The sequence below is a fragment of the Merops nubicus genome, unplaced genomic scaffold, assembly GCF_000691845.1.
Source record: "Merops nubicus isolate BGI_N331 unplaced genomic scaffold, ASM69184v1 scaffold6692, whole genome shotgun sequence".
Lineage (NCBI taxonomy): Eukaryota > Metazoa > Chordata > Aves > Coraciiformes > Meropidae > Merops > Merops nubicus.
Window position 1 is genome coordinate 6,314 of NW_008594171.1, and position 13,571 is coordinate 19,884.

At 39.6% G+C, this 13,571-nt stretch overlaps 1 protein-coding gene across 1 annotated transcript; it reads right to left on the bottom strand.

Moving 5' to 3' along the window:
• Positions 1–2,842: 2,842 nt before the first annotated feature.
• Positions 2,843–9,233, bottom strand: LOC103768522 (uncharacterized protein C20orf194-like; the record flags this gene model as incomplete). The annotated part of the gene is made up of 7 exons (XM_008935664.1): positions 8,793–9,233; positions 7,733–7,769; positions 5,216–5,303; positions 4,728–4,804; positions 4,374–4,418; positions 3,869–3,914; positions 2,843–2,954 (listed from the first exon to the last, which is right to left on the bottom strand). Coding segments are annotated over exons 2-7 (391 nt in total), but the record flags the coding sequence as incomplete, so codon positions are not given.
• Between the last annotated feature and the right edge of the window lie 4,338 nt (positions 9,234–13,571).

Consider the following 13,571-nt stretch of genomic DNA (forward strand, 5'->3'; position numbering starts at 1 on the left):
AATCTCACCTTCTGCAGGCATGGCCTGTGGATTACTAGAATAAATATACGCTCCATCACCTCCCGTGAGTAAAGTGCCCAGAAAAGATTTGTCTTCCTAAGGAGGAAAAACAAACAGCAGCATCACAGAGTGGATTGAGGACTGTAATCCAGGCAAGAACATTTTTCTCATGCTTTCTGCTTCAAGTGAAAAAGATCTTTTCTTAAACAGCATCTGTCAGAACTCTTAAAAGAGTTTGAAGCTGCCTTGATACAGAGGAACTAGCGAAAGACAGCAAGTCAAGAGCCTAATTTTTAAAAGCACTTCCCCCCATTTTGGTTTTGCCAGCAGCTATTAAGTTACAAGTTATTGTCAGAACCACAAGGCACAGCTTTTTGTTTTTAGGCTGTAAATCTACTGAACTAAAAGTAGATTACAGGAAAATAAATCTATTTATAATGAAGATTTCTGGTAACCGCAAATTAAACCACAAATGGGAAACTCATGTGGTTTAAGATGTTCCCAGATCCCAAATTCTTTTATTTTTCATAGTGCTTAAAGTGTTTTCCTTTAGACATTTAGCTTGCTAATGAAGTTAAAAGAAAGTTGCATATAGAGTGGCATTGAGTTTGGGGGGATTTTTTGAAACATATGAGATCCAAGGGTAATACTTAGTGAGACTTCCATGAAATTGGAGCTTTATTAGAACTCTTTTTGCTCTTGGGTTTTGCCATTCTTTGAAATAAACAAAACCTCAAACTTTTACACACAATGTGCTTTATTTTTTTGGTAGGTCAAAGTTTGAAAGAGACAGGGTAGAACAGGCAAGTTTTTGAGAGGAAAAGAGTAACAAATGTAGTAAAAGCTAGTTTTGTTAGCAGCTAATTGTTTTTTAATGAGTTCTTGAAAGTGTAACTTGTAGAGTTTAACAAAGAGGTTTAATTTTACCTTCAATATATGTTGTGCCTTTTCAGAGAGTTTCACATCACTGTCTTCAACCTGCAGCCAGAAACAGTTTCCATTTGTACTTAGTATATAAAACAAGACTAATGTTAAATAAAAAGCATTTAAGAAGATCAAAGAGAGGAAGACCCTCAGGTACCACAGAAAGGTAAAGTCCTGAGCCCACAGTGCTTCAAAAACTGCTTTGTGCTCTTCAATTCTATGCCACCATGCAACTGAAATAGTTCCTTGAAAGACATTCAAGGGGATACTCCCCACTGAATAGTTTTATAGAGTCAAAAAGTATTGTCTGGACACAAAGCAGCACATCCCATTCAGCCCTACATTTTATGAGTGGTGTTTAAGAAGAAGTATGGATTGACAAAGGGCATAGCATTGTCCAGCTTCATCACATTCCCAGGATCCCAGCATGGTGGGGTAGCAATGGACCTCTGGAGATGACCTCATCCAAGCCCCTTGCCAAAGCAGGGTGCCCAGAATCACAGCCAGGCAGGTTTGGAATCTCTCCAGAGCAGGAGACTCATGGAGATTCACAGAATTCCCTGGAAGTACAGCTCTAACAGTGTGGTGCATTAGAGGGCTGGAAGCAGACCTTGCTTTCTGCTGGGACAGATATTTAAGTGATCTGAATTGCTCCACCAGAAAGAGGATTTTCAAAAGCCACATTGTGTTCTTGAGAAACACCCAGGTCTTTCCACAGCTGAAAAGCTGAAATGCTGAAAATTCATAACATTATTTCAAAACAATAAATTCAAAACTTATGTTATGAATGGAACCATCAGCCTGTTTCCACTAGTTACTTTTTCACTTTGTGCCCAAGTTAATAAAATCAGAAGAGTATTAAGATATTAATACTCCAGCTCCATACTTCCTCCTCACACATTTGTATTTTTATAACAGATTTCCATTTGTGAGTCTGTAATTATAAAATCCAGTAAGTTTCTGTGTACTCACCAGCCAGGAAGCATATCTTGGGATAGCTGCAGTCAGTATTATGTGGCTGGTTTCTGAATTAATGCTGCCATCTGCAGGGAAGTAAATGGAAAGCAAAGTCATGTAACACCATCCATAGACTTCAGACTGTTCAGCAAGTTCTTTTTATAACTTGAAATATGAAATTTCCTCGTTATTTTAAGGACTTATTAGTGTTTAAGTGAAGCTTTCATAGGAGAGTAGCTCATGGCATTGTGCTCTAGCACACACACAGAGCTGTGATACAAAACTGAAGAAAATCTGCTTTTATTCTGATCTTAGTACAGGGCTTCTTCCTTTGCTCCCCTCCCCATCAGAAGGGTTCCAACTCCCAGGGTAGAAAACCACAAGAGTTCATAAATATTGTTCAGATAACTTCAGAAATTCTCTTTGTCACGTGTAAATAACCTGGAAAATACACATTTGTCCAGTTATGGAAATCACTCAGTATCCTGTATTTTAAATGTAGCACCATTCCAAAAATAAGCTTTCTAAAAAATCATATCCTTTATTAATTTTGTTTCATCTCTTCCAACCAATGAATGACTAAAGTTAAAACCTATTGTATAAAATGAGTGTTACAAAAGTGATGGAAGAGAGCTGCTTGAATTTCCTCACACAAGAGCAAAGATTCACCAAGACTGAAGAAATTTAGGAAGGGGAATATTACACTTGAATTTTTCTATGCCTCAGCACTGCTGAATCAAAAGGTAGCAACAAAATCCAAACTCCTTTCAGTGAGACTGGAGAAATTTGATATGTAAGACACTCATTCCTAGCAAGCTAAAATATTTAGGTCTTTTAATTAACCCAAAGGCTTTAAAGCATAATGGTAACAGTAGTAACAGCCACTGGAAGCCCTTTTGCTCTTCAGTCATACCAAAGCTAACAGGAGGACAACCCTGGTGTAAGAAATTGAACTAGTTACCTTTTTCTTTGACTTGTATCTGGGATGTTAGAAAGGACTCTGAAAAGACAACAGAGCCCAAGCATCCTTTTCCTGTGAGCAGGTCTGGAATGTCAAATACCATCATAGAAGCCTGCAGCAATCAGAGTTGGGCAGAAAGGAAGAGAAAGCAGAGCTTAGAAACATAAAATTTTACTGGCTGGAATAAAATTTCAAGATCATCAAGTCCAGCTTGGTAGTTGGTAGGTCACCACAAACCATGTTCCTCAGCACCACAGCTCCACAGCTTGGAAACCCCTCCAGGGGTGGGGACTCCACCACTGCCCTGGGCAGCCTGGCACAGCCCTGGGCAACCCTCCAGGGCAAGAAATTGTTCCTCAGGGACAACCTCAACCTCCCCTGGGGCAACTTGAGGCCCTTTCCTTTTGGCCTGCCCCTTGTCCCTTGGGAGCAGAGCCCGCCCCCCCCCTGGCTCCAGGCTCCTGTCAGGAGCTGTGCAGAGCCAGAAGGTCTCCCCTGAGCCTCCTTTGCTCCAGGCTCAGCACCCCCAGCTCCCTCAGCTGCTCCTCCCCACACTTGGGCTCTAGACCCTTCCCCAGCAGCTCCGTTGCCCTTCTCTGGCCACGCTCCAGCCCCTCAAGGTCCTTCTTGGTGTGAGGGGCCCAAAACTGACCCCAGGATTTGAGGTGCAGTCTCCCCATTGCCCAGTCCAGGGGGATGATCCCTGTCCTGCTCCTGCTGGCCACACCAAAACATTTGAATTGAACCAGCAACCAAATCCTTATACTTTAAACCTCCTAAAATACCACTTATATATTGCAGTAGGAAGTCTGAAATCTTAACTCTATGTTCATGTTTTATTCCAAATTCCACTGACTTCTTATTATAACTCAATCTTCCCCCATTTTCAGCATCTGAAATCTAATTCACCTCTCTCCTTACGTTTGTTTTCACACATAGAGAAATCTCAGCACACCCCATAAAAAAAAAGTAGCCACAGGAGCTCTATTTTCTAATAAAATGTATAATCAGAACACTGTTACTTACTGTTTTAATCAAACTCAGGCTGTCCTCACTATCTAATGGAGTAATTCTAGAACAATAATGACAATTAGATATTTAAAGGTTAGCTCATTTTGAGTGACTTCAGCAGCCAAAAAAGGTATTTAATTTTAAAACTAACTCTTCTTTGTCTAAGCCATTTCAGTTGGTCAGACAGTGCAAGGATTAAAAAAAGCACAAACCTGTGATATCAACAGTGAAAAGCACAGTTTTAAAAGGAAATTCTTAATGGACTCATGCTGCTTTTAGGCAGTAACAATTAATAAAGTCTGTCTGCCCAGTTGTTCTACATTTTTTAACATGTTTAAGATTCCACAGAATTATAGTTTTGAAATCATTCAACTGTCTCATGCACAAAAGCATTTAGTACATCTTGTATGAAATAAACAAATGCAGGGTTTTTGCAGAAGTTCCAAGACAAGAAAATTAAACTTATTACTGTAGGAAACCCACTAATTAATAACAAGAAGCATAAGAGAGTGATACCAACCTTCCATGATTATTCACAGCCTGAATTTGAAAAGTGATTTTGGAGCTGTGGAACAGAAAATGTGCTGGTAAAAAAAAAAGTGTTTTATATTTCTCCTACATGTTAAACAAAAAAGTCATAATAGAGTTAAAGCAAAATAACTGAAGGGCTTTAAAAAAGCAGAAAAATGGACTAATTAGAAAGATTTTAAAAGATTGAATGCACCATGAAGTCTTGGAGTTTGGCAGTCGGGCAAGTTCAGTTTAAAATTATTTGACATATTAAAAATAAATTAAAATTGGATCTGTTTTTTCCCCCAAAGAAGTTTATGGATTGACACCACACAACAATTCCTGAGGATCTGAACGTACATACCGCAGTGCAGCTCTGAGCTGTGTCAAATGAAGAGTATCCAACACAGACATGAGCACCTGCTCTGCTGCCTCCTTTGCCTGAAAAAAGGGAAAATGGGCAATAAAACATCTTCTCCCACACTTCCCAACCTCAGCATCTACAAGAGCACCCGTGAGAGAAATGAGAGACCACACGCTGAACAATAACACACTGATGCACCAGGCTAAAATTTGTTCATTCACATAGCTGATTTTCCTTGCTAGAAGGTCAGGAAAATTCACAAAAGATGGAAAAACAATAGTAGATGGCTGAGATGAGAGACACTCTGAAATGGCTCCTTTTTAAACAGCATTCAGAGAGATGGGCTGGAGGCCATGGTATTAAACTCACTCATGTTATGCAGTCGACTGAAAAACATTTATTTATTGCTTTTTCACTTTGCATGTCACCTCCTATTGCAAGCCATCCAAATCAACAATTAGAGGGTACAGAATGGGTGCTTCATTTACCTTGGCTTCAGTGGAAGTTTTAGCATAGCACTCAATGCCAGCAAGCACAGCCTCTACAACAGCAGCATAGATTTGCCACAACAGCGTACTGAAGAGAGATACAAACACAACATTTACCAGACAGACAGAGTTTTCATCCTCCTCTGCTTAAAGGAGCAGTTTTTCCCCTCTCAGAACACAACTCCCTTAAGATGGAAGAGCTCCTGGTTCAAATAAGTGTAGAAATAGCTTGATGCTTATCAATTTGCTCACTCTTTTTAGTTTTCAACTGAAAGGTTTAGAACGCTGGGGAGCATTTATTTAGCAGGGCCTGTTGTGGCAGGACAAAGGGGTTTTAAACTGAAAGAGGAGAGATTTAGACTAGAGAGAAGGAAGATATTTTTGACACTAATGGTGCTGAAACACTGGGAGAGGTGGTGGAAGCCCCATCCTTGGAAACATTCCAGGCTGGATGAGGCTCTGAGCAACCTGCTTTAGCTTAAGATGTCCCTGATCACTGGGGGGGGTTGGACTAGATGACCTTCAAAGGTCCTTTCCAACCCCAACTATATCATGACAGTGAACCCAATTCAGAGACTGACATCTTCTGGAGCACTTCAAACAAAGGGAAGATTCCAAACCAAACTGTCCCTTACAACCTGTTGAGCACTTCTAAAGAGCTCCAGAACTGCTGAAAAAACCCACCCCTGCCCAAAGGAGAAACACCAGCCTCTGTCTGCCAGCTGAAGTGGAATAAAAGAGAAGCAATGACAACAGTCCTACTTCCCCAAACTTTAACTCCTCTCATTACTCCTCTGCAACTGCTTGATGTTGAGGGCAGGTAGAGGAAAGAGAAGGATAAAGCACTTAAGCCATGTGCAAAGCATTCCTGAAGGGTGAAAAAAAAGCTCCCAAATGCTGCCCAGAATGGAGGAACCTCAGGATGCACCCCTGCTTGTCTTTGCACTTCATCCCCAACAGCAGTCCAGTATTTTATAGTCAAACCTTCTTATTAATTGTTGAGGTTTCTTCTATATCATTTCCTCTACCAACACATGCATTTAACTCCTGTTTTCAGTACACACTCACTACAGGAAATGTGTATAATCCTTCCTAACTCTGTAATTATTCCTGTTGTCATGCAAATTCACACATATATATTTGCAGGAAAACACCTCACAGAGAGCTATTAATGTGCTTTGCACTAGAATGCCACAGTTACCTTACTCTTCCTCCCATTTTCAAATTTTCACCCTAACAATGGAAAACAGAAGATGATATTTTCTTTTAAAAATATAAAAATACAGATTTTTACCTCAGGGATACTTAAAATTACAGTCAGTTTATGCCCTCCAGCTGATTTGCACTCTAAGCTGCAGTTCTGCCTCCTAATTTGGACTGAATAGTGCTTATGAAGTATTTTTCCACTTTTTATTTCATTGGAAAATATTGACCAATATAAGAACCAGTTACAGGATTCAAGTGCAAAACAATTCTGACATCAGGAAGTCAAGTTTCCCAGAAAAGTTAATTTTTCTGCTAGTTTTTGTTGAAACTAGATTATTTGATCTGATATAGGGATATTCCCATAAAAAGAAACTCTCAAAAAAAAAATTCTGCCTCTATCAACTGAACCCTGCTTTGCTTTTAGAAGTTCTTTAGGCATCTTGGTTGGAAGTGTATTTAGTACCAAGTCTTTTAGAGGTAGGAACAGAAATATTCTCTGAGAAGAACATATAGGTAAGCAACACTGCCTGTCAAAGTTAATTTACTGTAAGTAAATGAAATAAATGAAACTTAGTTGTTCAGCCCAGCAAACTGCTCCACTGCAGGAGCAAGAACAGGCTCCTAAAATTATCCTCAGCTAGCAAGGAGGAGAAAATCTCTCAGGAAAGGTCTGTTGTAATCAAGCTTTGAGAGCAGCACCCAAGCAGATTATCTACCACGTTCTTAAAGCTTGAGGCATCTACGACATGCAGAGAACATCCACATGGATAAACAAAGTCTTATCATGTGAAGGTCAAAATTGTGCAGAAGCTTTGTAGCTTGCTAACAAAAATACCCAGCAGTTAACTTTTCCCTATCCTTCAACACTGTGAAATGTCTCTGTGAGTTTGAGCATTCCCTGTTGGTATTTTCACTAATCCAAGTCTGATATAATGTTTAGCTTAATGAAACTAGTCCAAACAATTACTTTTACTTCTATTTGTGGGACATGTTCTCATCCAGTTAGAGATATTTACCCCCTCAGGGTATACAAAGTACATTTGAATGTGATTCAAGGAAGTGATAAGGCAATTTTTACTCAAATTTAAGCAAAATGTACTAGTATTTCCTTTCCTACTTTGCTCTACACAGAAGGGATGTCACACTAACAATTTCCAGCTTGCTCACTGAAACTCTCCATGAGCCATTTGCTTTTGAAACCCTCTCACATTCACACTATTCCAAATAAAAACGTAGCTCTGTAAAGCCAACAGCCACTGGTGACTAAAAGCAGTTTGGGAGTGAAGAGAGAATAAAAACTCAGCAGCTTACACTTGTTCAGCTTGCTTGTGCATCTCCTTGTCATTTCCTGTATTCAAAACAAAAACAATGTCTGGTTCAAGCACTTTCAGAAGTAGTTATGCAGAATTACTTGGGCATAAGACTTCTGCTGCATATCACACATGACATTTATCCAGTGTTTTGTGTGCAGTTTGTTTGCACTTTAAAAATGAGGAGAGCATAGGTGGACTTGTATCAGTACAGCCAAGACCAAAGCCTGCACCCCCTAAAACCAGCTGCACTAGGTCAGAACAAAGATCCCTCTCGTGTTCTACCCCATCTCCCAGAGCTTTTCCTCCCAGAAATGGCACAACTAGAGCAAATATATGCCAAAATTCCTTCCATTTTGCAAGCTCACAACCACCTTCAGATACTTTCTGAGCTGGCTATGGTTTCAAGATTTGTAGTAACCCAAAGAAGACTGAATTGATCCACAGACTCATTCAGTCATTGAAAATGGGTAAGAAAGCTGTTTTTAACAATTTCACATGGCTCGTTTTCATTAGGCAAGACAGCAATTGTAACACACCATATCAGACCCAAACCAGAGGATAAAGGCTAAAAGCCAAAGAATTTTCCATATCCTTCTAAAAACGGTCAATGATTTTATCAAAAATATCAATAAATAAATAAAAGCAGCCTTATTTAACAGCTACCACTTTGAATGACTGTTTTTGGGGTCTGTTTTTCTATCAGGTTGTATGGAACACAGATTTAAATGCTTCTCTAGTACCTGTAAAAGGCCTGCTGCCTATTCTCACAGACACTACCTTCTCTACCTTCAGGCTGCATTCTGATGTAAACACAAATATCCTTCTTGACCTTTGAATCATTCCTTGTGAATATCTGACAGATTTTTGCATGTGAAGGCAGAATGTGCAACAGAACAACCTTCTGCTATGATTTCATGCATGGAAATACACAGTATCTACCACTCTTTGGCCTAATGCTCATAAAGGAACCAAGGCCATCTTTTAATTGTTATGAATTTTAAATAATCAAAGTGAATAAGTGTCTTAAATTACTGGTTGGTATTTTTAAATCTACTTACCCAGGAAAGGAATGTGAGTGGTCCCAAAAAAATAGGTCCTTGAGCAAGCCAGAGGTCCCTTTGGAGACACACACTGCACTACCTAGTTGTCAGTATCAACGGGATACAAAAAGACTTTAGTAAAAACATCCTGGTGTGATAATTAACAAGCAGCTAAGTTCCCCTTCTAACCACTGACAGACTACAGGAAGCAAACAACACAGACTGAACTGGATTTTAAAAAGGCAACTTACGTTTTCAAAGGTCTATTTCACTTTTGACTTGACCTGAATGGTTGAAAGACTTTGGGAAGGAGATGAGCTCTGAATTCCGTGAGCGTTAAGCATGGGCTTTCAATTTCCTATGTCAACTGCTCTTTGCATGAAGAGGAAAGTGTGTCAGGCTCCCACCACTATCCTTGCACTTGGTCTTATTTACTATTTTCATGAGACCCTATTAAAATAGTATCACCTGTACCTGTAAATAAACCACCTTTTTAAGAACAACAGCAGAATCTGAGGACAACAGACGGAGCGAGTACATCTGGATAAAGCTGGACTTGTGTGTTGAAAGATACCAAATGGTCTTAATGGGAATGTTAACAAAGGGAGAAAACAACAGCAGTGGAAGTGTTTTCACAGAAACAGGGTTAGACAGAGCAGCAGATGGAGGATGAGGTTTCACCAGGATGCTGTAACAACCCTTTCTCAGGCTTCTGACACGCGCGGCGTGTCCGGAACACCCACGTCCATCCATCCCTAGGGCGACTTCCCCGTGAAATGTCACCAGGACCAGAGCATAAACTCACTCCCTCAGTCACACATCCACTCCACGATGACCTGTCCTCCACCACATCCACCTCCTCGGCAGCACAGACAAGCCACAGCCACTCCCAGAGCCCCGGGGGACTGGCTGGCAGGGAGAACTACACCAGGCAATCCCCACACCACCTCTCCTCCTCCTCGGCTGTGAGTTACCTTCTGGATGCACCCGGCCCAGCCAGGCAGAGGATCTCAACTCCCTGGGGGCGTTTCCCATCCTATGCTTTAAAAACTAAGCTTTTACTTGAAAATGGAAACAAGTTAATCTCACAACTTGATCTTAACAGTCTTTGAACACCAGAAAGATTTTTATTGTTCAGGTTTCAGCAGCTGTGCAGTTGCTGAAGTGTACATGGAAATATGGATACGTGTGAAGTATCCTGGGTCTAGTCACAAAGTCATTAACACAAAAAAAACCCCATCTTTCAATTTCTTTAAGAAATGACTGGACAGTTCTGATTAAAATAAAATCTGTGTGTCACTATTAAGTCCATCATATTCTACCATCAGGGAGATTTTTACTTTGTGGCCAGGACAAACTTCCTCCCAAACAGTATTTCCCTCTCCCCCTCCCCACACATTTACAGGCCCACGAGTGTTAAAAAGTTGTCTTTTTAGAGAGAAAATAATATTTTAACTCTTTACTAGTCTCTGATTAAACATCCACTATGGTCTGACTTGGAAAGAGAAAGGAAAAAGAGCTTTGCTCCTTAAACTGATTGTTAAGGTAACATGTTTTTACTTGTTAAGAATTTGGTATTTGACTTATGGCAGTTAAGTACTTTAAGGGCACCAAAAAAAATATATACAAAGAAAAAGAAAATATACACTGCTTCAAAACACCAGGTAACTCCTTAAAAAGCCTTACCATGTGCTTAGCAGTGCTCCCACCCAGGCCAGTGTTTCGAACCAGATGTCCTTCTGATGGAAAATTGAAGTTCCCAGAGTTCAAGTTTTCCTTAGTCGAGTGGCTACCGAAGAGAACGAAGGGCTGCCGGCTAGGACTGAGGAGAGAAGAGGGTATCACCACCAAAATACCTGCACAAAACTCACAGGCAACCAACAGGAGCAAAGCTTTCAAGTCTGATGGACCAATTATTGAATTTCTCACTAACAGCAGGTTTCACATACAAGAATCTAGCTCAAGAATGTTTCTCAAGTGCTATTAGAAGGATTTTTTCCCCCCTCTTCTCAAGTAAATTGCCTTGAAAAGCTGACTAGTTTAAAATTTACCATCTCAAAAAACCCTGAAATGCCTGAATTAGAATTAAAAAACCCTGAAATGCCTGAATTAGAATTAAAAAACCCTGAAATGCCTGAATTAGAATGAAACAGAACTATTTTGGTTTTAGTTCTGGCTTTGAGCCCAAGACTGAGCTGGAGAGGTCAAGGTTTTTCTTTTCATTATTTAAACACAAACAACATAGGATGCCAAAAACAATCCAGGGCATTGAACTTCACTGTCTCATTCCAGCTAAAGAGGAATCTGCAGAGATATTCAAGTAGCTAAGCAACTTTATTTATCCCAACACAGCAGAAAGCTTGGGTTTGCAACACATAACAACCTTCCTCTCACAGTTAAAATTCTGTGCTGAACTAAAATAAAGCTGACCTGCCCTGCCCAGCTGATATTGGCTAAGATTTGGGGGTTTAATTGCTTTGCATTAAGTGTTGGTCTTGTGCAGGTTGCAGCTCACAAAAGTATATTGACTTCTTCCACCTTCACATTTTAACTGGTTTTAAGGATAGCATAGATAGGAACAATATTTTCAAACATAGCTGTCCTGTGGAGTAAATTCCTGGGTTTGTCCAGGTATCTGATGATGAAATTGTTCCCATAAGAATACACAAGGTGGATTGTTTGACACATACTGATACTGTAACAACTGCAGCATTAAATCCCATAAAAATTTGTTTTCTCCTTCCCAGAAGCACCTTCACACCTTATTTTTTAAACATGTAGAGATAAGATGTGATACAAATTCCCCAAAGGAATTATAAGCATTATGACATCTGAGATAGGGAAATAATGTACCAAGATACCAGTTACAGCTTCCCAGGGAACAGTGAGCAGTACCTGTTATCTGTGATATGGCTGGAGATCATTCCATGACTGAAATAACTTCTGAAAGGCTGTGAAGAATTAAAAGAAAACCCAAAACTGATGAATAAGTAAAGAAAAGTGTGCTAGATCACACTCAGATCACACTCAGCTGAAGGACATCAGGCAGTCCTAAGCCATCACACCACAAATAATTCAGGTGGGTGGTGAAATTCTAAACACTAGGTTTCTACTCCTTAAATATGAAAGGTGAGATGTTCAGGGAGAAGAAAAACCCAGAGACCAAAGAACAATGCTGAATACTTATTAGTTTTTCAGGGATCACATCAGCATTTCAAAGGATTACCTCTGAAGGATTTACACTTACCTCCCCTGCCTGAGATTCGGATAGTTCCAGAATGAAGGGAATTTCAGTATCAAAATTAGCAAAAAAGTTGGTCCACTGGTGTTCAAAAATCATTAAATCCTAGAGAGAAAAAAAAAATCAACATTGTTTAGTAAAGCAAGTGTTACACCAGCAAAAGGAAATCACAGATTGTACTAAAGGAACCCAAATTATTTTACACAACCACAGATTATGTTTCCCTGTGCAGTGTAAAATACAGGCTGCCCAATGGAACAGTAAATACATGGAAATAAACAACTTTTAAAAGATAAAGGCCTTCTGCTGGATTTGACAGCACTTTTTTTTGGGTGTGTGTTTTTTTGTTTGGGTTTGGGTTTTATTTTTTGGAGAGAGAAGAGGTAGGAGAGGGAAAAGGATGAGAGCCCTGCACTGTCTGCTTTGAACCTAAGGAAGTTCACTGAGATCAGTCACAACTCAGACCTCCTGATTCCCATCAGGCTTCCAAAACTGGGAGATTTCATGTTCCATTTTAACCCCTGTATACAGCTCTGCAGCAGGGTGTATCTGCTGTTAAGTAAACTCATGGACAGAAAGTGAAGAATGGGGTGGGGAATTTGGGAAGCTCATGATATGCAGGTGACACTGTCATTTATCTGCACTGGTAAAGAAATATTGCTAAGGGGAGAAGGAAATACCAGTAACACCTCACTAAAGCAGAATTAAAAATGAAGATCACTACTGGCAAATGTTGCATTCAACTTAATTAAAAAAAAATAATTCAGAGAATCAATAAAGAGAGTGGGTGATGCTGATAGAGCAGGAACCTTCCAGAACCAGGGAATTTTAAAATGCTCTCAAGATCACGTTCACTTCCTTGTCACATACTAACTTGGAAGATGAGACATCTTGATTTTAGGAAGTGTCATTTTTTAGATGTACAGAAAGGCAGAACCAAAACTATGACTTGAGCAGTGGTATAGTAGAAGTACTGCAGAGTATTTTACTGGAGACACTTCATTAAAGCAAAAATTAATTACATTTAGAGGGTGAATGGTGACGAACTCTTACAACCTCTCCAAAATCCTCATAAAACCTATATTAGAGATTTAAAATAAAGGTTTACATTTATAGGCAGAAACTAGTGTTGGAGAAGATTCCAGTCTCAGATAATCTTTTCAGAGAAGAACTAAAAACCACTTTTGTCAGTGTTTTAGAACATGCCAATATTGTACAGTATATTCTTTAAAATCCCCAGTAGAGTTGAACCTGCAGTTTAAAACTTCAAAATTGGATAAATAAGTCTGTTTCAGGGTAGACTTACCAGGTACAAAGTCCCAAACATTTATCTCACTTCCACAGGAAGGGGGAAGTGAAGCATCAGAGGGTGACTAAAAGACTGAGAGCCTGTAGACTGCATGGCACTTTAATTTTCATTACAGCACTTGATTAAACAACCAAAATGGTGTGAACTAATGAAATTTTATTATTAAAGGATACTTACTGCTGAACTTGCCACATATTAAAAACCTACTTTGCTACCAAGCTAGAAATTGATAACAAATTAACACCCA